Source organism: Panthera uncia, assembly GCF_023721935.1.
Source record: "Panthera uncia isolate 11264 chromosome B3 unlocalized genomic scaffold, Puncia_PCG_1.0 HiC_scaffold_1, whole genome shotgun sequence".
Taxonomy (NCBI): Eukaryota; Metazoa; Chordata; class Mammalia; order Carnivora; family Felidae; genus Panthera; species Panthera uncia.
Window position 1 is genome coordinate 2073033 of NW_026057582.1, and position 22844 is coordinate 2095876.

The 22844-nt window shown below is 55.7% G+C and overlaps 1 protein-coding gene and 1 non-coding gene across 4 annotated transcripts; both read left to right on the top strand.

Moving 5' to 3' along the window:
* Positions 1–3544: 3544 nt before the first annotated feature.
* Positions 3545–21100, top strand: LOC125909133 (uncharacterized). Of its 3 annotated transcripts, none has more exons than XM_049612082.1 (13): positions 3546–4392; positions 5889–6200; positions 8573–9134; positions 9611–9734; positions 11681–11773; positions 12674–12774; positions 14516–14608; positions 14959–15091; positions 16613–16726; positions 16985–17140; positions 17574–17698; positions 18269–18360; positions 20433–21100. In XM_049612082.1, the coding sequence occupies exons 2-12, from the start codon at positions 5972–5974 to the stop codon at positions 18339–18341; spliced, it is 1803 nt and encodes a 600-aa protein (XP_049468039.1). In that variant the 5' UTR covers positions 3546–4392; positions 5889–5971; the 3' UTR covers positions 18342–18360; positions 20433–21100. The 3 variants fall into 3 exon arrangements, with proteins under 3 accessions (XP_049468041.1, XP_049468039.1, XP_049468040.1); XM_049612083.1 differs by having other exon boundaries at positions 9614–9734; XM_049612084.1 differs by lacking the exon at positions 11681–11773 and having other exon boundaries at positions 3545–4392.
* LOC125910482 (U6 spliceosomal RNA) lies at positions 4973–5079 on the top strand. Its single transcript, XR_007453992.1, has one exon. It is a non-coding gene; the product is annotated as a U6 spliceosomal RNA (small nuclear RNA).
* Positions 21101–22844: the final 1744 nt, after the last annotated feature.

Genomic DNA, 22844 nt, shown 5'->3' on the forward strand with positions numbered 1-22844 from the left:
CATGAGTCCTTCAAGGTGGACAGCCTTCCCCACCTGTGGTCGGAGGGAGAGAGGTGATGACAGGTTAGGGATGCGATCCTTCCGGCCTTGAAGACAGAGGAAGGTGGGCCGCGAGCAGGCCGCCAAGGTGACCTCTAAAAGCTGTGTGTGCGCTGCCCTTGGCTCTTTTCCTTGAGTTGTGCGTCTCGAGATGAGCCTCATCGCCGTCAGTGGCTGTGGGAGTTCCAGCTGGTCTGACTGCTGTAGACAGTTTATTAGGCTGGTTCCTTCCAGGTGCGTTCCAGCCTGTATGTGGCTTCAGCTTTTATAAAGGCACCGAGGTCCAGATTGTGGAGGGAATCTGGATCTGTCAGGATATTGAAGTTTTCGTAGTGGAATTATTAGGGCTGAGGGTACGTGCATTTAAAACCTTCATGGGTCTGGCACATCCCCCTGGCCCCCCTGCATGGGAACCACGCGTGGACGGCGGGGTTCTAAGCTCCACCATCTGGTGCTAGAAAAGGAGGGGCGCATCGCTCCGCTCTGTCTGGTGAAGCTAGTTGGTAAAGGGAGAGAACAGGCCCCGGAGGGTTAGGGGGAAGCCCTCAGGCTCGTGGGGACGGCGCCCAGCTGGAGTTTTTGCAGCGGCTGCCGCACTCTGTCCTGAGCTCCCCTGAGCTGTGGCCACGCCGGTGGGGTTCTGAGCAGCTGGCTCAGGCTGGGGCTTTCCTGGGACCCCTTCGGGGTGGTGCCCAGCAGCGTGGAGGCGAGGGGACATTTAGAGAAAGCCTGCCTCTCCCTCCCGGGGGTGCCAGTGTGAGCTGGGGTCCAACAGGGGCCTGTGTAACCTGCCAGGTGCCCCTTGAACTAGAGAAGAGGGAGGGGACATTCCACTCGGGTGGGCAGCTGTGCTGGGACCCTGGGTAGTCTCGTAAGAGGCTGGAAACCCCATGAAGAGGGCGTTCGTTGCCTCACATGAACTCATCTACTAGGATGTGATTTGAGCGGGTGGGGGAGACAAAGGGAACTTCCAAATGGTTTCTGAGAAACTCCAGAGAAACAGGAAAAGCAAAACAGAAAGTGAAACTTTGGGATTCTCCGAGATTTCTCTCCAGCCTGGCAGACCCACCTTCTGTCCCCAGGAGGCTCCTAAGCTGGGAGTTGGTCAGTTTACAGGAGCGAGGCATCTAATACAGGGACGGTGGCTCCTCTCGGTGGCCTTAAGCCTGACTGAGGGGGTTTTGTCTTTTGTCCACGCCCCCTGCCCCTCTGCCCGCCCCTTCTCCTGTAGCCTCGTCAAGGCCACCAGTTCTCCTGTATCACCTGGACGTGTGATTCATGAGGCTCTACGGCTTTCGAGGTTCCTGGTCTGTGCTGCTGGTGGGGGAGTCCCCAGAACCGAGGTGTCCCTCATGCCCAAGCTTCCAGACCTGGGCAGGATGCCGAGGTCTGGCCGCCCAAGCCCACTAGACACAGTCCTGTTCTGATGGCTGATCATGTTCATCTCGGACTCTTAGAGAACTGGGGGCAGGGCGCCAGGGTTCCAGGGCAGCTTCCCTGCGGCTGCTGAAGTTTGGCCCCTTTCATCCAAACACCTTGCGAGGGCTCCGCTCCAGGCAGGTGACCTGGGGGGACACATTCTACGGACTTCCCTTCAGGCTGTGGGAGTATCTTTCTGGTTCCGGATTCTGGATACAGCATGCTTCATATTCAGAGCCCAAAAGTCTTTGCATCAGGAAAAAAAGGATTCTCTGGGAGCAACCCCCCCCCCCCCCCAGCATTTCTAGGAGGAGAAGCTCTGGAGTTGCCTGTGGGGCTGGCTCCCCCGTTCTAGCACCTTCCAGCTGCAGGGCCTCAGGCCATCTCCTTGTCTCACTGCATATCTATAAAGTAGCACCTGCCTCATAGGAAAACCCCCCGGCACCGGACAGGGGCCCTGTTTTGCAACACATGGGGAGGGGGATATTGTGGTGTGTGTTTAGGGCAACGCCAACATCTCTGCACGCTTGCTGTGTTCTGTGAGCTCTGTGTCCCTTAGTTAAGTGTGGATATGCGTGTGCTTCCGTCTCTGTGAGCAGGAAGTAGGAACACAGGGAATGGCAAATGAGCCAGATGGTCCTCGGAAACCAAGGCGCTGTCCTAGAAATGGAGGACTGTTCTAGAATGTTGAATTGAGTCCCTAAGGACAAGGCTCGTGGGAGTGTGCTGTGGAACCAGGTTGAAAGAAACATGGGACCCGTCCGACTGGGTGGGGGAGGGGATTTGAAGGGGCAAGGGCGATCGTGTTGCAGGGAAGAAAGAATTCTTCTCTACCTCGGGGATCTTCCAGCTGGACTCAAGACTAAGCTGACATGAGATGGGTCAATGGGACAAAAAACCCAAAGTTTTGTTCTGTGTGCACGGAGGCCTAATATAAAACTGAGACCTAAGGAAGAGACCCAGATGGGCAGTTTTTGTACTTTTAGACAGAGAGGCACTAATTTTGAGAAATTGGCAGGATAAAGAAAACAGGTGTTTGGGAGATTTGTTTATTTGTTTGTTTGTTTAAATTTACATCCATCCAAGTTAGTTAGCATATAGTGTAACAATGACTTCGGGAGTAGATTCCAGTGATCCAACCCCTACATATAACACCCCGTGCTCAACCCCACAAGTGTCCTCAATGCCCCTTGTCCATTTAGCCCATGCCCCCAGCTACCTCCCCTCCAGCAACCCTCAGTTCTCTATATTTGAGTCTCTTCTGTTTTGTCCCCCTCCCTGTTTTTATATTATTTTTGCTTCCCTTCCCTTATGTTCATCTGTTCTGTGTCTTAAAGTCCTCATATGAGTGAACTCATATGATATTTGTCTTTCTCTGATTAATTTCGCTTAGCATCATACCCTCTAGTTCCATCCACATAGTTACAAATGGCAAGATTTCATTCTTTTTGATTGCCGAATAATACTCCATTGTGTATATATACCATATCTTCTTTATCCATCTATTGATGGACATTTGGGCTCTTTCCAGACTTTGGCTATTGTCGATAGGGCTGCTATAGACATGGGGGTGCATGTGTCCCTTCGAAACAGCACACCTGCATCCCGTGGATAAATGCCTAGTAGTGCAATTGCTGGGTCGTAGGGTAGTTCTATTTGTAATTTTTTTGAGGAACCTCCGCTCTGTTTTCCAGTGTGGCTGCCCCAGTTTGCATTCTCACCAGTGGTGTGAAAGGGTCCCTCTTTCAGTGTCTGGGAGCTTTGACTAGTAAAGAATTCTAAGTGGAATTTGGACCTAGGTACGAGATTAATAGAACATAACATAGTTGTCGATACGGCCTTCTTGGCTCTAGACTTTCTGTCTCTGGTGATAAGGGTGTTGTTTTGCTTCTCAGTACCGACGGGACGCGTTTCATGTGGGAGGTTTACATCCTGCTTTCTGGGGACAGGGGAGGGTCTCAGTGACCTTATACCGGAAGCTTCCTAAGCAGCTTCAATGTAAAATAATCAACACGCCGTTTTGGCGGCCTGCCCTTGGCCACTAGAGCGTGGAGATGCTGAGTGCTTTGAGAAGTCACCCCGTGAAGCTGAGGAGAGAGGGGAGGCTGTTCCCAAGGGGGTGTGCTGTAGGCAGAATAGCGCCCCCCAGCGATGCCCGCCTGATGGCTCCCCCTTCCACCGCCAAGGGGGAGCTAAGGATGCGACAGAAATAAGGTTGCTGATGAGCTGACCTCACAGAGGAGCCCACCCTGGCCTGTCTAGTGGCCTGATGCCACCCCAGGGTCCCTACCAGGGGGAGAGTGAGGCAGAGCTGAGACCAGATGCGAGCCAGCCACTGCTGGATCTGCAGACTGGAAGAAAGGCCTGTGAGCCTAAGAGCGCGGGCAGCATCAGGACGGTGGTAAAGCAGGAAATAGGTTCCCTCCCAGGGCTGCGGGAGGAAGGAACACACCCTAGAGACGCCCAGCCAGATCTCTGACCTCTGGAACAGCGGCAAAGAAAACTTGCAACTTGCATTGTTTAGGTGCTAAGCTGGTGGTAATTTGTTACAGTAGCAACAGGAAACTCCCATGGGATACGTGGGGTCCAGGTAGGGGACTCTGAATGTATCCTTGGAGCTCTCTGGCTAGTGGTTAAAGCTGCCATCTGGGTTGCTGCAGATCCAAGTTTCCATGTTGGATGCAGGAGACAGAGCTGGCCTGTCAAATCAGGGCACGGGGGAGGGGACACTGTTTGGTAACCACCACTGGGAAGCAGGTTCTCTCCCACGGAGAAAGACGGCACTGGATCCCTACCTCACACCACACTGGACAGAAGCCGCTCCAGGGTTTGGGCGATGCTGCTGGCGGCAGTGTCCCCGTGAAGCCTCCTGGGAGGCGAGCGGTGGCTTCTCGAGGATGCCACCCACCTACTCGGGCAGTGAGCACGTCCAAGGTACGTGAGGCTTTCGGAACCACAGCGGTGATACTTCCTCTGTCGGTGAAAAAGAAACCAGAGCTACAAACTGAGAGCAGGGACTTGAACAGACACGTGCACACATGTGTCCAGAACACCATCATTCACAGTAGCCAAAAGCCACCCAAGGGTCCACGGACAGATACGTGGACAAACAAAGCGGGTCTATCCATACGATGGAGCATTATTCTGACACCTGCTACGTCAAGGATGAAACTTGAGGACATTAGGCTAGTCACAGAGGGATAAACACTGCATGGTTCCACCTATGTGAGGTCCCTAGAGGGGTCAGAATCACAGACACGGCAGGTAGGGTGGTCGCCGGGAGCTGGGGCAGGGGGAACAGAAGTTCACATTTAACGGGGGCAGTTTTCGTTTGGAATGACAAAAAAAGTCCTGGGGATGGATGGTGGTGATGTTTGCAGATCTTACTGGAAGGGTGTTGCTCAATACCCCTGACTTGTACACTTACAGATGGTTCGAATGGTAAAGTTTATGTTGTCTGTGCTTTGCTGTAATAATAATGAAAAAAAAAGAGCTCTCACTTCAGCTGTACAAAGAGCTCTCACTTCAGCTGCACATGCATTAAAATTGGAATGACACCGAGAAGATGAGCAGGGCCCCTGTGCAGGGATGACACAAATTTGGGAAGTGTTCCGTATTTTTAAAGCCTGTTTTAAAAAAAAATAGCTATGAGTAATTTATTTGTTAATGACAGACTTTTTTTTCAAGTTTATTTATTTTGAGAGAGAGAGAGAGAGAGAACACAAGTGGGGGAGGGGCAGAGAGAGAGAGAGGGAGAGAGAGAATCCCAAGCAGGCTCACACTGTCAGCACAGACCCTGAAGCGGGGCTTGAACTCACAGTGAAATCATGACCTGAGCCGAAACCAAGAGTCCGATGTTCAACCGACTGAGCCGCCCAGGCGCCCCAAATGACAGACTTTTAAAAAATCTGAACAAGTGGGCGCCTGGGCGGCTCAGTCGGTTAAGCATCCAGGTAGGGCTCAGGTCACGATCTCACAGTTTGTGGGTTCGAGCCCCACATCGGGCTCTGTGCCGACAGCATGGAGCTTGCTGGGGATTCTCTGTCTCCCTCTCTCTCTGCCTCTCCCCCACTTGCTCGCGCGCTCTCTCTCAAAATAAATAAATAAACATTCAAAAATCCAAACAAGAGTTTATTCTCACTTTTCGACAGCAACGGTGGGGTGGGAGTGTGGTGGTGGTGGTGATGGGGGTCCACTGTGACCACAGGCTTCACGTGCTCTGCCTAACTTCCCGGCCTTTGCTCCGACCTGGGGTTGGCTCAAGATGTCAGGGAAACATTCCTGGACTAAACAGTGAGACTACCACCTCTATCTTTGCCCTGGGCAGTGAGATCTGGGGACTTCTCAAAGCATTAACAGCCATGTTTTTAAACACAGGAGGAAATTTCTCTGGCAGTCACCCACTTCCTCCTATTTCTTTTGTTTGGCAGAGAGAGAGTAACACGCCCCGTGACTCAGAGGCTGTGGCAGGTGTCGGTGGGGCCAAGCCGCTGCCAGGCACAAGAGCAGTGGGATGGATCTAGTCCACAGGAAGGTCTTCTGGGGCAGGAGGAAATCCAGGCTCGGAGGGGAAGAAGCTGGGAGCGAGTGTGGACAAATCCTGCTTGCTGAGCCTCAGGGGCACCCGAGACGACAGCCCAGAGGCCATCCTTTCAACCTAAGGAGGATTACCGGGTTTCTGAAAGGATTGCACACAAACGAAGGGCCCCAGAGTGTCATTCCTCTGGACGAAACCTCCCAAGGTATGGGCGCCGTCTTCTCATCTTTGTACTGTTTCCCCATCTTTTGCTTGCTCACTCGGCCTTTCTTTCAATATGTATGGCGTGCCACCCTCCTGGGTGTCACTCAGAGGGCCTGGAGGGCCCCACGTGGGGAGGGGGGCCGGCTTGCTCACCATCACCCCCCGCCACACGACAGCCGTCATGGGGCCGGGCTGCTAAGCGCACGGGGGCTTTGACACGTGCTGGGGAGTGAGAAAAGCCCCAGAACAGAGCGAACCGGCCCGGCCCGACCCCACCAATATTCTTGCTAAGAAATAGCAACGCAGTCGAGACCTCAGGACGTTGTAAGGGCAGGTCTTCTGTTTTGGGGGTGGGGGGGGTGGGGGGGGCGGATCGTGGCCCCCTGCCCAGAAAAGAGCCAGGTTGGTGTGGGATAAATCGGAATCCCATGTTGGAGGGAGAGGGGCAAGTATATTCTAGGCTAGTGCTGTCTGAGGAGATCGAGTGTGAGCCGGGCGGTGATTTCAAGTTTCAGGAGTCACAGGAAGCATTGAAAAAGAAACGGGTGAAATTAACTTTAGTAATATCTTTTCTTCAGCCCAATAGAGCTGAGGTAGTATTTCAACATGTTTCAACGTTCAATCGGTATTAAAATTAAGGTATGCTACATTCTTTTTCTTCCCCCCTGCTAAGTCTTGGAAATCTGGTGTGTGTTTTACGCTGACAGCACAGCTCAGGTTTGACGTTTTCAGTGCTCAGTAACCACGGGTGGCTCGGGGCTGCCGTGCTGGACGGCACAGCTCTGGAAGGAAGGGGAATGATGTCCAGGTAGCCCCTGAACCTGCTGACAGCACAGAGATTCCAGGGGTCACGGTTCCTATTTCCACATCTAACCTAATTAATTACTGTCCACAGGGAGCCATCTATGAGAAGTAGACAGGGAATCTCCACCTTCAGAATAGTTCAAGGCTGTCAAAGTCTGTCCTGCTTGGGGCAAAATAATTTCCATCCCACATTCCACTCCTCCTCAACTCTTCGTATTGTTATAAGTTCAGCTGCTTTCACTGAGACGCCCAACAAACAGTGGCTTAAGATAAAGCAAGATATGGGGCGCCTGGGTGGCGCAGTCGGTTAAGCATCCGACTTCAGCCAGGTCATGATCTCGCTGTCCATGAGTTCGAGCCCCGCGTCGGGCTCTGGGCTGATGGCTCGGAGCCTGGAGCCCGTTTCCGATTCTGTGTCTCCCTCTCTCTCTGCCCCTCCCCCGTTCATGCTCTGTCTCTCTCTGTCCCAAAAATAAATAAAAAACGTTGAAAAAAAATTAAAAAAAAAAAGATAAAGCAAGATAAAACGTGCTTCTCTCATGGAAGATTTGGGTAGGTGGTCCAGGGCTCCTCCGTGATCAGGGACCCAGACCCCTCCATTGGACCCCTCCACCATCCTCCACATGGGGTTCCTGTCTCGTGGCCCAAGACGGCTGCCCAGCTCCTGGCATCACACCTTCATTCTTGCTACGAGAAAGGAAGAATAGGAAATGGGGGGAGGGGCATGCGTTCGCCCTTGACGACAGGAAGGCATTCTGCGCCCCAACTTGAAATATACCTGCCTTCTCATTCTGAAGTTTCCAGGGAGAATTTAAAGTTCAAAACTGCCCCTCCAAGTTGAAGTCCATAAGAATCAGTGTCCAAGTGTTCAAGTGCTTTGGACAGCCCTGTCTCCCAATTCCTCTCTCCCATCTGAGTCTCATCAGAGCCTGCCTCCTGCAGCTACAGGCTGCAGTGTCTTGCTGAGGCTCCTCTGGGACCCAAGGCGGAATTCTTCCCTTCGCATCCCTCCCTCCTGGCAGAGGACCAGCACTGTTGGCACCCCCTGGGAACCCGTCCCAAATGCACATTCCAACCTGGGCTTCAGTGAGCCCTCCACGTGGTCCTGATGGGCATTCCTTTGACACTATTTCCTACTACCTCTGTTGGACCCCCCTGTCCGTGTCTCTGGTCGGGGAAGCGCCTTTGCTGCCTCAATGTCGGGTTAACAATGCACCACTGATGAAAGCGCAGACCGTGCGTCGCCCTGGGAGCTTAGAGGCTCATGGGAAGGAACTGCTCGTGTTAAGCTTTCCTGCAAGGGGGGACACGGTGGAAAGCCTACCAGTCTTCTGTGACCCTTGTACTAACTCGTGCCCTGCTGATCCTGACTGGCCGCAAGGAGCCCCGTCCCCAAAGGCTCTTCAAGCCACTGCCTCATCTTCGTGCGTGGTTCCCCTGACACCAGCTCAGCCCACACCCACCCTACTCTGGGGAAGAAGCCTGGGCAGGCGCCCCTCCCCCTCCCCGGGTTCCCCCATTCTTCCGAGTCCCTCTGCTGAGCCACCCTTTTGGGTTCTTTTCTTCCAGGCTTCCAACAGTTGGTGCAGGAGGGGAAGTTTCTGGAAGCCTACCTGAGCGTCTCCACGTCAGCATGGGAAGGGCAGGACTGCGGCCCCCAGTACCAGGCTCTGGCCCAGAGCATGTGGCAGGTGGTCCAGCAGGCTCTGGAGGGCGTCAGGCACGGCCAGGAGCTGGAGCTGAAGCTCCAGGCAGTACTGGACACTGTGGAGTACACACAGGACAAGCCTCCGAGCCCGGAGGCCGGTACCCTCGAGGATGGCAGAGTTGCCACCTGGGGCAGTCAGCTGGAGAGGCTGCTGAGGAATGACGCTGAGGCCCGAGTGCCCACCTGGGACCGCAGGGACAAGCTGGGCCCTTTCCTGGAGAAGCTAGAGGAGGCTGTGAGACAGGGCCTGGGGTCGCCGAGGGCAAGCCAGCTGGGGGCCCGCTTCTGGACGATCTACAGCACCTGCTTCCAGGAGGTCCTCCTCAGCCGCCTCTTGGAGCTCAAGCACTCCTGCGGTGCCAGCTGGAACAGCTGCTGCGTGCTGTATGCCTGGGGCAGGACGACCTTGTTTGGGCAGCTGGGGTGAGTCCTCCTGGAGGAGCTTGGGGTCCTGGGTGAGGGCGCCCAGGCCAGGGCTGCGGTCGACGCAGAGCCTTTCGAGGGGCCACCTGGGTGGGGCTGGTGGCCGGAGAAGGCAGATGCAGCCCCAGCCTTGGGGACACATGTGTGTCAGTGTGCTTGTTGTGTATATGTGTTGGTGCGTTAGCATGTTAGGGTGTGGTTTTGTGTGTGTGTGTGTGGGGGGGGGGGCTCACGGTCCACACTTGTGTGTGACCAGAGACTGGTCTACACCAACAGAGCCTCTGGCTCTGGTTTCTCAACCCCAGCTGCCCTCTCACTGGCCTTGTGCAGGGGCGAGGGGCGGGCAGCACAGGCTGGGGAGGGGGCGAGGCCCGGCCTGGAGTCCACTGCCCTTAGCGCTGAGCTGTCCTCCACAGCCCAGTCCCTCCCCCAACCCCAGCTCAGCTCTGTGCCCCTCGTGGTTCCTTCCAACCCAGCAGGGAGACACTTCCGAATGCACCTTCCACCTCCCAGAAACCCACGGCCGGGTACCTCTTGGACTCCATGATGTTTGTGACCTGGATGTCCCAAATGCAGAAGCAGCTGGTGGGGCTGATCCAGGTAAATGGATCCAGGAGTCTCCACCACCCAGAGGTCTCCTTGTCCCACACCTGGCTGGGGGACAACAGGAAAGGGGATGGGCCAGGGCGGGCCCCAGATGGTGGGCTGGAGCCAGAGCCCCAGTCCACTCCTAGGGCTGCAGGGGTGATGCCGTGCCGATTCTGGCCCTTGAGCACTGTCACGTGGGAAGTAACCACGTGCCGTGGGTCTGAGGTGTGAGGTGTATCGTGGGCCCAGAGAGAGAGCGCCAAACCAGAGGTCACTGTCCTGACCAGTGAGTGCAGTCTGGCCACTTCCACACCGGTGGCTGCAGAGCAGGGCCGGCGAGCCTCGGGTGGAAAGCCAGCTGCCCCAAAGTGGGTGCATACGGTTAATCCTTGGCAGACGGAGAGGACTTAAGGGGACATCGCAATTTCCTACTATGGTCTTTTTTTTTGTTTTGATGTTTATTCATTTGTGAGAGAGAGTGTAGGTGGGGGAGGTGCAGAGAAAGGAGACAGAGGATCTAAGAGGGCTCTGTGCTAACAGCAGAGAGCCTGATGCGGGGCTCGAACTCACAAACCTTGAGATCATGACCTGAGCTGAATCAGACGTGCAACCAACTGAGCCGCCCAGGCGCCCCTATGATCGCTTTCAACAGACGTGACCTCCCATAACGGCATCCGTGGCCGTGGCACAGACACGTCTGGTGTCACGGGAACCGGCGGAAGAGATGTTTTGGGATGCAGGGAAGCTTTCTGCCTATCTCAGCTAACAGACCGAGAAACTAAGCTTTACGACCGTGAGGTAGAGAATCGGTATCGGCTTAACGGGAATTTTCCAGTAGCTGGTGTGTAAGTGCCCAGCCTTTTCATCGCCGGCAAACTCAGGGCTCTGAGTTTTGAGGCCCCTTGTCCTTCACAGCTCTCCCCAAAACTGTGGCGTTGCAGTTTGGGCCGGATTAGGGAAGACGGGGCTTCTCACTCCTCGCTGTTCCACGCTCCAGCCGCCAAGGGCTGCACTGCAGTGTCCGGTGGGCAATTCAGACAGGCAGCCAGAGCGCAAGCAACGGTGCCGCCTTCCGAGTCGTGGCGTGGCGATGTCCGCGGGAGGGGCGATGCCGGGCACCCGTGTCGGGTGAGGGCTAGCACTCGCCGTCAGTGGCGTCGGGCAGGCAGCCGGACATGAGCTTCTGGCAGGGCTAGGAGGGAAAAAGTACCGAGTGCTGAGTTGGTGGAGACAATCAGCTTCCAGCCTGCCCCTTTCTGCAGATAGGAAGGCCACGGCCCGCCAGGGGCCCCCCAGCAAGCTGGCCTCCAGATGGAGGTACCTGGGCTAGGAAGGAGACCCAAGTGGGAGTCTGGGCAGCCAACCTGAGGACGTCCCCCTCCCCCGACCGCACTGTGTTGGCCGTGTGGCCAGCCGGGTGAGGAGGACAGCTTCCCCTGGGGGGACCTGCTAGGGACAGCCTCTGTCACTGCCTGGGGTCGGGCCTGAGAGGTCACACTCAGGTTTCTTCTGGCCGGGAGCTGGTCTCCAGGGCCCTGGGTCTCCCTGGTGCAACCTGGTCCCCAGTGGTCCGTGGTCCCTCTGTCCTCAGACTGTGTGTCTCTGGACCCTGGCGGCCCTCTCAGCTCTCAGCTCACGCCCGCTGATGGGCTCTGCTGTCCACGAGTGGGAGCTGCCCATCACCCCCAGGCAGATGAGTGGACGGGGATGGGAGCGATGGCCTGGCCAGGAACGAGGAGGAGGGTGTATCTAGACGCTGATGCACAGAGGGCCGGAGGCTGTGAAGGAGAGGGTTTACTCAGAACTGGGTCCCTCGGTGGTGGGCGGATTTCAGGCTGCTGGTCAAGGGGGGGTTCCTGGGCGGGCTCTGGTTCTTACTCGCTCTCCTGTCCTCAGTTGGGGCGGAGCCCTGGAGAGAAGCCTGGGGATCAAAGTTGCTTTTACTGTTTTCTGGGCAGGAAAGGCTGGAGGAGACTCTAGAAAATGTCCTGATCTGCGATCAGAAAAAGTGGGCCCCGTTCTCCCACCCAACGTTCCTTGAAATCTTCCAGGTATTCGCCAGTCAGAGTCTTTCCAGCCCACCACGTGGGTCCCTGGCCCCTTCCTGAGCGCCCCGCCTGGTGTGTGGGGGGGTGCCTGGAAGGATGGGGTGCTGGGGGGCGATGACTGACGGGTGGCCGGGCGCATGTGCAGCAAGGACGGTGTCAGTGACTGAGGGCGGCAGGCACAACAGATGGGGTCCCAGTGCTGGGCTGCAGGGCGCATCTGCAGGAGACAGGCCTCCTCCTGGAATGTCTCAGCTCACGAGACTGCCTGGGGCCTCAGGTAGGATCTGCATAGAGACCAGTGTCTGGGGATGCCTCGATGAGAGGGTCAAGCAGTCATGGGGGTGTGGGATGTTTGGCCTCGGAGGAGAGGCCACCCAGTGTGTGGGGAGGGGGAGGGGTTTTTTTTGTTTGTTTTTTTAAAGAAGATCTGTGCTGGGAGTTTCTGTTGCTTCTCTTGACTGCTCAGAGTTGGAGGGAGAAAACATGTTATGCATCCTCAAGGCCTTTATGCCAAGAAGCCCTGTTCAGAGTGTCAGGTGGGGAGCTGGCAGCTTCGTTGGGGGGGGGGGGCCGGTGGCGGCAGCCTCTGGGCCAGACAGGAGAAGCCTAGCCATGCGTGGGGATGAGGAGGTCGTTCAGGCTGGCTGATTGCAGGCTGATTGGAGGGTTCGAGGGAGAGAGGCCTGCAACACAGGTGGGGCCGGGAGGGGTAGTGAGGGCCTGGCGGGAGGCGTCTGCTCTGTGCCACCGGCAGCGGGCAGAGTGGCGGAGGGGTGTGAGTGCAGCTCCCGCGCGTCAGCCATTCCTATAACAGAGTTGGGGGGGACACGGTCTCCCAGGGTCCGCCGGCTGTGTCATTGGTCCCTGGTTCTCCCCTGAGAGGCCACTTGCTTTGACTGGCAGCTGCTGGAAGAAGCCATAATTGCAGCAAGACCCATTGGACCATCGGTCACTAGCCAAGTTCAAGCCATGGTTCTGGAAATATTTTCAAAGTTTCTGAACAGGTAAGTGAAAAGGTGGTCGTTGCCTAGAGAAGGAGGTACGGGTGTCTGGGTCCACATAAGCCCAGTTAGAGTGCTAGCCGAGCCTGAGACCCGTGGGCCACCGGGTGCTTGGCCAGTTCCCGAAGCAGGGAAAGGGGTGGGCATTGGCTTTGGGTGTCTCCAGTCTGGCCTGCTCCACCTCCCGCCTGGCTCTGGAGGCAGCCCCTGTGTGACTGTGGAGACGTCCCACGGTGGCACCTTCTGACATGGCATCTCCAGCCTCCCGTGGCTGTCAAGCTAGTTCCATGGAGGGACTACAGTTAACTTTTACTTAATTTTAGTTAATTGACCTTTAAACACCACCTGGGGCTGGGGCTCCCGTACTGGACAGCAGGACTGGGAGGAAGGGGGAGCCCAGCAGGGCAGTCATGAGCATGCAAAGTCGAATTCTGTCTTTATCTAAAACTTCATGTTTTGCTCATTCTGGATGTTTTGGATCGGTTTTGATTTTTTAAAATGTTTCATCAAAATATTATCTTGGGGCACCTGGGTGGCTCAGTCGGTTGAGTGTCTCACTCTTGATCTTGGCTCAGGTCATGATCTCATATTTCGTGGGATCGAGCCCCATGTTGGGCTCCGCACTGAGCCTGGAGCCTGCTTGGGATTCTCTCTCTCTCCTTCCCTCTCTCTCTCTCTGCCCCTCCCCCCCAATAAATAACTAATAAAAAATGATCTTGGTTACACCTTGGCCAGGGACATGGAAGACTGCCTGTGTCCTCATTTCCTCTGCTTTTCACTGTCAGAGTCCTGAGCCACACACCCAGCTCTGTCCCAGGCTAAGGATTTGGGTGGGGACTCTGCCTCTTTCCCGACGGGCTGGGGCTGGGCTCAGTGTTGCAGGGTCCTTGGGCCCCTGTGATTAAGAAGCATGCCTTGGGCACAGCGCGGTGTAGACCACATCACGAGGCCCCTTTCTCCGGAGACTTCAGAAGTGGCTGTGTTCACCTGGGCCAGGCTCCATAAAGGGCGGCTGTGAGGCAGGTTACTTAAGAGAGGCCAGGGATATGGACTGTTAGGTGAAATCAGCCAGGTTTTAAATGTTTAAGAAAATGTTGCTGGGCCACCAGTTTGATCTGTGTTCTAGGGACTCAGACTCGTGAGGGCGCCCCTTCTGTCCTGCTGTTGGGGAGCAGGGGTGTGTGCTGTCCCGGAGCCTCCCCCTACTCTGCTTTGGAGCAGCTTCAGTGGCCCAGCCCGGGGGGGGGGGGGGCCGGCCTCCCCTTCTTGAGAGCACCCCCAGGCCTCAGCCGACGCTCCCAGGGCTTGGAGGGCAGGGCCTCGTCTGCCTGCCTTCCCCTTCACCCGCCGGGGAGGGAGGGCTTCTCAGATACAGCACTGACGCAGCTCCAAGTCCACGGGAAAAGCCACCCCCATCCTGTTCTCAAGCATCTGCCACCAGCGGTCCTCCAGGGCATTCGGTGAAAATGTCTTTAGGAAGCATCTGGCTGCCGGGTCTGGCACGGAGCCAGCCCAAGTAAACCCCGGCTGCCTTGTCAACATCTCGGTCCCTGCAACCCACGTTTGTGGTACTGCGAACGGGGCGGCCGTTAAAGCAGAGAAGGGACCCGGCCTGTGGGGCTGGGGCTGGTGGGCGGGGCCTGCGACCGGTGGGCGGGGCCTGCGACCGGTGGGCGGGGCCTGCGGCTGGTGGGAGGGCCCTTCGGCTGGTGGGAGGGGCTGCATCTCCCGCTTCACACCGCAGGTACCAGGACAAGGCTGTCCACTTCCTGCAGCAGAACGCCACTGCGGGGGCCTTCCCCGAGGTGCACCTGCTGGGAAACTGCTGCATCCTCAGGTGCGTGGGGGCGTGACCCGGGTGTGGGCGGGGCCGGTGGGCCCCGGCAGGCTAGGCAATGGACAATCCGGACAGGCAATGGCTGTCCTTTGTGAAAAAAGTGGGGAGAGGAGTTTTCCACTGTACCTTTTGCATTTTAAGGCACGTGGATACAACAGTCTATAAGTACAGAGAAAAAAAAAACAGTGGGATGGGATAGACAGCAACGGCAGCAGAAACGAGGGAGCGTCGGCCTCCCATCTGTCCCAGGGTGCACAGAGGCGCAGGGGTGTGGCCGGTGTGCTGCAGCTTTGGGGCTGTGGCAGGGCTCTGGGCCAGGCCCCACGGACCCCCTTTGGTTACTCCAACAGGAAAACGTGGCAGGAGCTGAGTCAGGCATGCTTTCCACCTGCAGACCTGGTGACCGCAGTACAGGGTGCCATCCACGCCATTGAGGGCCACAGCCGGGACCACCTCCTGCTTAGAGTCAGAGCCCTGTGCCAGGTGATGCCATCCCCGCCCCAGCCCTGGCGTGGGGTCTCTTCTCCTAGAAAACCTAGGCAGAAGGCGCCTGCCCGTGTCTCCCTGGACTTCTGCCCAGCCCAGCAGAGCCTTTGCTGGGGAGGGACATGGCAGCAATGACAGAATGGGCTAGAGATGTTCCTGGTCAGGCCCCCTCCCCCCCCCACCGCCTTCCCCAGCTTGCCTTCTCTGTCTGCAGCAGAGGGGCAGGGCCAGCTTCCTGTCTGACCTGAGGTAGGGGTCCTGTCCGATGAGTGGGCTTAGCTTAGCCTCCCTGCCACTTTATGAGGCCTGGCCCCCTCCTCATGGAGGGTACCTCCCTCTGTCCCCTCTGGCCAGACCTGCCTCTTCTTTTCTCCACCTGTGTGATTGCTCTCCTGCCAGGCCAGTTGAGGCCTGACATTGGCTCCCCTCTCCCCACCCTGGCTCTGACCGGGCTGCATTCCCAGGCAGGTGAAGTCCCTTCACTGTGTCCCAGAGCCTCTGTGCCTGCCCGGCTTTGTCTCCCCCTGAGCTGTGGCTGCCACACCAGAGGATGAGGTCCCTGAGGATGCCCAGAGGCTGACCCTGGAGCCGAAGCCCTGAGAGGGCGAGGTGGCCTCCTAGGATGTGGAAACCACAGGAGGGAATTTTCCATTCAGATTAGGGGTTCAGGGCCCTGTCCTCATGGGGGCCTCCTGGGTGGAAGATGGGAGGTACTGGTGGTCGGTCTCCACTCCTGCAGTTCTAGCCAGTGGTTCATTTCCCCCCCTGGGGACCGGCTCCTGAGACAACTGCCATTGGATTTTCTGCAGAGTTGAGCACCTGGCAAGCCCTGGGGAGGTCTGGTCCTCCCAGGGTGACCAGCAGCCTGTCCTTGCCTCTCCCTGGGCTGTGGCAGACATGGCTTCAATCCCAGCATTCCATTCTGCTCTGGCCCGATTGGAGCCCCGGGGTCTTTCTCCACACAGAGCTCCAGGCAGGCAGACCTCATGGATTGGACGTTGGCACCGTCTTTTACAGATGGTGCCGATGAGGCTGCGTCATGCAGACGGGGCGCCGGAGGGCTGGGGTGTAGCGGGGACGGGACTTGCTCAGGTACCCTGGTAACACCGAGGAGGCTGGCTTTGCCCCTCTGCCCATCCTCTGTGGCGTCCACTGAGAACTGAGCAGGCCCCAGTCCCGTGTCTTGGGAGTCTGATCTGGAGGGAAAGCATCATCGAGGTCTGGTGCCAGGCCAGTCCTGTGGGGACAAAGGGGAGAAACCCGGGGGGACTCAGGAGGGCTCCAGGGAAGAGCTCGGGTCAGGGGCTGCAGTCTGAATCTGGGGTGCTCTCAGAGATCGGCAGGAGGAGAGTAGACAGAGCTTTGGGACAGACAGTGGGTGAGCTTCTGGCCCAGGACTGTGCCCTCAGTGGGGCGAGGCGGGGGCCCAGAGGCTGGAGGAGACCGACAAGGGTGGGAGGGAGCACGGCCGGCCTGGGCACCACGGGCCCCCGTGACACCCGACCCTCCTGTTCTCAGAATCTGCTGAGGGGCCACTTCGGGAGGAAGGAGAGGGATCTGGTCAATGCTCTGCAGTCCCTGTGGCAGGGCCTGGAGGGCTGTCCCAGCCTGCACTCCACTCCCGTGTATGAGGTAGGAGGCCGATTCGGGGGGACTGACTTGCTGGCGGTCACCCTGAGGAGCTGAAGCAGGCACCCCTGGAACCTGGCGGTTAGGTGTTCGATGTGGCTGGTGGTGGGGACAGGCCCTCCACAGACCCGAGCTGGAGGAGTTTGAGTAGCATCCGCCTCCCCCCGCCCCCATCCCCAAGGGTGCACCGCTAAGGCCAGCCAGACCGTGTCCTGGGACAGCTTTCACTCGGGCCTCTCCATCTTGTCTTGTGGAGAGCAGAGCCTCATGCAAAGTTTGCACGTGGTGGTCTTTGGGGAGTACGTCCAGGCCCTGGCCACCCACCTCAGGATGCTGGCGCCCAGGAAGTGGGGGAGCCTGAGGACTCAGGTGGAGATGGACATCTGGAAGTTGGACAACATCTTCAGGAAGCACGGGGTGAGCCGTGGGCCCCTCGGGGAGGCCAGGTGCTGGGCGGGGGTCGCTTTGTCCTCCCTTTCCGGTTCTTGTCTCTCCCGGCCCCCTGCCTGGGCCGGGTGTGCTGTCCTCGCCCAAACCACACTCAGACCTGCCGGCACTGGGCCTCGAATCCTGCACACAAGGCTGGGGCCACCTGCTTCCACGGCCACACCGTGAGATAGGGTTGGGATGTCTCAAGCTGGGGGGAGGCAAGCCCTCCCAGGACAGGGGTGGGGAGCTCAGGAGGTAACTTTGGCGGGACCAGGCAGCTCTGACCAGCAGCGCCCACCCTGGGGCCTGAGGGGTGGACCTGGGTTCTGGGCCTGCAGGTGGGTAAGGGGAATGGGTCCTCCGGAGAGACGGGAAGCCGGGAACACAGGGCCCGTGCTCACGTACCAGCTGCTCCCGGCAGGGTCCCGGCTTGGCCATCCCAGAGGAACCCATCCTGGGGATCTTCCAGCTCAGCGAGAACAAGGGCAGGGAGACTGTGGATGATTGGCTGGCCTCCTTCAGGGACGGGTTCCCAGGTTATCTGAGGTACGAAGGAGAATAAGGGGCTGGGGAGGGGGTTGGTAGAGAGGGGGACGGGTGAGCCTGCGGAGGTGGGGTGCTGCCAGGGGCCCCAGTGGGGGCAAGGCCGCACCAAAGCATGGGCCCCTGGGTATGGAGGGTCAGTAGCTGCCAGAGACTGAGAACCCTAAGCTGGAGTCTCACAGCTCATTGACCCCTATTCCCAGAGAGGGAAACTGAGGCCTGAGAGCAAGGGTCTGGGCAAGGACTCGCCCAGAGTCCCCAGCAAAACATGGCAGGCAGTGCAGGACCATCACTCACCTGGGGTCTTAAGGGAGGCTGGTCTCCCTGCCACCCTCAGAGTGCTCCCATCCTGACCCGTTCCTAGAGTTCCCAGGGCTCCCTGGTAGGTCACCTAGGGGTCCCCGGAGGGAAGGGCGGGTGGAGACTTGGGGAATGTGCTAGTGTCCCAGCCGCCCTGGAAGATACTGCTCTAGACTTCACTGGTGGGCACTCCTGGGTACGCGGACCCCGTGGTCACAGGTACACAGACCCAGAGGCTCACAGGTGCACAGAAGCTCTCTCCTCACTCCCTAGCATGCAGGACCAGCCATGCAGCTCTGTGGACTCGGAGGTTGAGGTCAAGGGAAGATCCTGCTGCTGCTGCTGATCCTCCAGCTCTGCACCAGGTGACCGAGGGTGCAAGTCTCCAGAGCATCCCTCCAGGGGAGGCGATAGGGCAGGGTCCAGCCCTGGGCAGGGTGGCCAGGGCCGTGGCTCTGGAGATGTGGAGGGAACCAGGTCAAAGGGCACAGCCGGATCAAGGCCCAGTTGCCGTAGCAGACGTGGCATGGCCAGCCTGGGTCCCGCACCTTGTGCTCTCGAGCACAGTTCTCAAACGTCTTGATCTCAGGACCCCTTTACTCTGAACAGTCACTGAACTTAAGTGCTGTAGCTTACGTGGTTAAATCTAAGAGTTACCATATTAGAAATTAAAGCCAATAAATATTTAGTAATTCATCTACAATATTGGTTAAAATAGTAATTCACCAAAATGGAAAATTAGTATTTATTAAATCACTAGAAACAAAGTAAATGACAATATATTATTTATATGTGAATATATAGATTTGAAAATAAATTAACATTTATATAGAATAACACTAATTTAGGTATATGAATTTATTAAAAAAAATAAACCCATGACATGTTAACATTATGGCAAATAATGATTTTTAAATGGAGAAATTAAGTATTTTCTGCAATAATAACAACAAACTTAACAATATGGGTGTCATTGTTTTATATTTTTGCAAAATCTTTGTCTGGCTTACTAGGAGACAGGTAGATCCTCATTTATTGGCTGCTGTGTTCAATGTGTTGTGACATGTTTTGGCTGGAGTATATAAGGAAGGTCCAGCCTCTCATAGACCAGTTACTATTGGGGAAAGAGAGGGTATTTTAATGCCTCTTTTAGGAAATTATGGCCAGTCTGCTTTGATATCACACCTTTCCTGGACAGGTGGTAGTTTATTAAAGATTAGGACGTAGATTCTGAAACCAGCTTGATGAATTTTATGAAATTTGCATGCTCTGTTGTAGTAAAACCCCTCGGTCTACTTTGCACTTTGAAATGGCTCTTCTACCCATATGTGATTTTGTAGCATAGAGTGTTTGTCACCTGGCAAACACAGGTTCACACAGTGATGTGGATCTAGATGTCAGCATGTTTTATCAGACCTTGTCCATAAAGCACCTTTGTTAACATAGCTATCAGTTTCATCAGGAAAGTCTATAGCTGTTGGGAATCCCAGGCTCACAGTGGAAGACACAAGTTTTCCAAAATCCCAATTTTTGCTTGAGAGCTCAAAATTTTATCATTGGCGACAAACACCATCAGTTGTTTACCTTGAAGTGGCCAGCTCACATCATTCATTTCCAAGAACATGCCATCAACAACTGAACAGTCTGTCCATGGGTCATTCTTTCAAGTAAAAGTGGTGTTCCATGAAACAAGTGGCTAGTTCAGCTTGTAACTCAAATGTCAATTGCACAAGTGCTTTTCCTCAGGGCGGCCATTGTCTTTCACTGTGCAATACAAGGGCCAGGTATGAACTGTGTATTTCTTCATGTGGGATCTTAAAAATTTATGCATCACAAATTTTGTGTAAATCACAAATTGAGATTTAACAAGAGTAAGTATTTTTACTCTTTTATCAGCACTTTTTAAAGTGAAACTGGATTTTTTTTTTTCCTGTGGGTACATGGTGGTGAAGGACACTAGTAGAAGTTGGTGCCACTGCTTTGGTGTGGGCCAAGGTTCTAGCAACTTTATCCGCCATGGCTTTTGGGCCGTTGGTGTAAATGTCCACTCAGCGAAAGGGGCATATGAAAAGTTTTGACCTCACAGGTCACCTGCAGGATCTCAGGTCCCTGGGATTCCACTGAATATATTTTGAGAACCACTGATCTAGCTGCACTGGGCTCTTCTCCTGCCCATGTGCCTGCTGTTGGTTGACTCACATGAAATTGTTGATATTTGGTCAGATTGTCTCTACATCTTTGTATGTTCTGTTCCACGTACCTGGAGTGTCCTTCCCATCTGTCGAAATTCTTCTCCTTTCAGGCCGCCAAGTCTGTTGCTCATTTTCTTTCCCAAGATGCACATCACAGTCTTCCTCTGGCCAAGAGCTGTCTTGTCTGTTCATTGGCAAGTGGCTTGATGGCAGAGGACCAACCACATTTGTCTTTGTCCCCCCAGGGTCTGGCAGAACCCTGACTGCCCTGAACAGAGGTGGAGGTGAGCAGTAGCTTCAGGGAACCTCGGGCTGTGGAAGTTGTGTGACTCCAGCAGCTACCTAAGGCAAAGGATCTGAGTGCCCCTGATCCCAGTGCCCACCCAGTGGCCACTTCATAAATGACAGCCTGATATTCAGGAGGAAGCCAATCCTTCCGAAGTCTGGACTCTTCTATCAGAAGGAATGCCTGGGGCATTTACCCTGGAACCCAGCCACCAAGCTAGAAGGCAGGCCAGGCCTTGTGGGAGGCCACGTGCAGGTGTCCCAGCCAGCGACTCTACTGAGGACCCAGCCAGGGCTGTGGACGTGAACCCCAGATGTTTGAGTGAGGAGAGCTTCAAGATTCTTGCAGCCCCAGCTGCCGTCTGATGTATTATCAGAATTAACTTGTGTCTGCACACCTGGACACTTGCCTGGTGTGGAGACCCCCACACCTGGTGTCAGAAGAGCAGTCGCAGGAAATGTCTTGGGTGGACGTTCGGGTACTGCTGCCTCCGGGCTACGTGAATAAATCGCAGCCCACGGGCCTCTGGTTAACTCTAGAGTTGGAAGCAGTCATTTCTCTTTTTCCTTTTTTTTGTCCTCCTTGTCCTCATTCTCCTTTCTGGAAAATTAAAGAGTAGCTCCTGTACATCTGTGTTTGTGGTCTGTGACTTCGACCTTGCATAGGAATTTAAACACCTTGTTTAGCGGATCCCCTGGGCTCAGATAGGTAGTATTTTTATATATATTGTAAAAGAAATGTGCAGTTTGTGTCTGTAGTTCCTTGTTTTAAATTTTATTTATTTTGAGAGAGAGAGAGCACGCACAAGCAGGGGAGGGGTAGAGAGAGAGAGAGAGAGGGAGAGAGAGAATCCCAAGCAGGCTCCATGCTGTTAGCAGGGAGCCCGATGTGGGGCTCAAACCCATGAACCCTGAGATCATGATCTGTGGTGAAACCAAGAGTCGGATGCTTAAGCGACTGAGCCACCCAGGTGCCCCTGGGTCTGTATCTCCTTTTTGTCTCTAGAGATGTTGAAGAGTTTTCAATTAAAATTTCCCGGTGGAAGGGTCTTTTCATTTTTAAGACCTGGTTTCGTTGCATGATACCGTAGAGTGCTGCCTATATGATTTCTATTTCTCGGGACTTATTCAGCCTGTAGCCCTGATCATCCCCGTCCTCGACCCCAGCAGGCCTTGTCCACAGGCCACAGCCTGGCCCCTCCCTGGGACGCTGCTCAGGTCAGTGTCCTTGCCCCAGGAGGACCCTCAGCTTGGTGGGGAGGCCCAAACAATCAGGAACATAGCCACCTCCCACTGCCTTTTTTCCAACCCTGGCCCATCCCGAGTCCTTTGAGTTCTCAGAGCCCCCCACTCAGGTCCCGCAGGTCAAGGTGAGCCTGGGGAAGGGGGCTGTCCCTTCATGAGCTGGGGTGGGAAGTCTTTCTTCCTTTCTTTTGTCTCCTGGTCTCTAGACCAGCAGGATTTTGTGGTTGTGCAGAGTCCAAAACTGTGCACGTTTTCGGCCTGGAGTCCAAAAGGAGGAGGACCTCACGTTCCTTGTGTCTGAAGAAAGAACTGGCTTGTTTGTCCCTCGTCCTCTCTGTCCTCCGGCCCTCCTGCCCAGTGCTGCCACCTGCTGAAGACAATGGCCAGGCCGCCTCCTTCCTGATCTTCCACCGCTGTGGGTCTCGGTCCCTCTTCTTCCTCTCTCCACCCGGAGAGCCCTCTTTTCTCTGACTCGGGCCCAGGACTGTGTCCCTGGGGTTGTTTCTGAGCGGGCAGGGCAGGACCATGGCTGGGAAGGATCGGGAAGCCCTGACATGCTTGGCCTAGGAAGCAGAGCCCCGGGGACAGCCAACGGACCAGCCACACTTTCCACCCCTTTGGACCCAGGGCTGGACCACGGGGAGAGGGTGCTGGGCACTGTGCCAATCACATTACGTAAGCAAGTAGTCTAAGAACAAAACAGAATAAAAAGTTGAAGCCATACGTGTTATTTGAAACTGGCCCAGACTGGTGCTGGGTAGCAGCAAACACTGATCGTCTCCTAAGAACACTGTCTTCATTCTGGCTGGGTGTCAAAGTACTCCGACAGAGGTGGGGAGGGGCAGATAGGGGTGGGGGAGAGAGAGAGAGACAGAGAGAGAGAGAGAGAGAGAGAGAGAGAATCTTAAGCAGGCTCCACACTCAGAGCAGAGCCTGATGTGGGGCTAGAACCCACGACCCAGGGGTTCATGACCTGAGCCGAAATCAAGAGTCGAACCCTTAACTGACTGAGCTCCCCCAGGGGCCCCTACAAGGAGTTTTGAGAGGACAATGAACTCCATGCAAAAATCAGCAAGCACATGGGCGAGACCCAGAAGGAACAGTGGACAGCGGGCGGGCTGGCAAAG

What these genes read in the sequence shown, in the direction of transcription:
- LOC125909133 (XM_049612082.1), top strand. Translation starts at nt 5,972, where the DNA reads ATGGATCTAGTCCACAGGAAGGTCTTCTGGGGCAGGAGGAAATCCAGG. An exon ending in AGCTGGTGGGGCTGATCCAG is followed by an intron (nt 9,735 to 11,680) that starts GTAAATGGATCC and finishes TTTTCTGGGCAG; the next exon opens with GAAAGGCTGGAGGAGACTCT. An exon ending in ACATCTTCAGGAAGCACGGG is followed by an intron (nt 17,141 to 17,573) that starts GTGAGCCGTGGG and finishes TGCTCCCGGCAG; the next exon opens with GGTCCCGGCTTGGCCATCCC.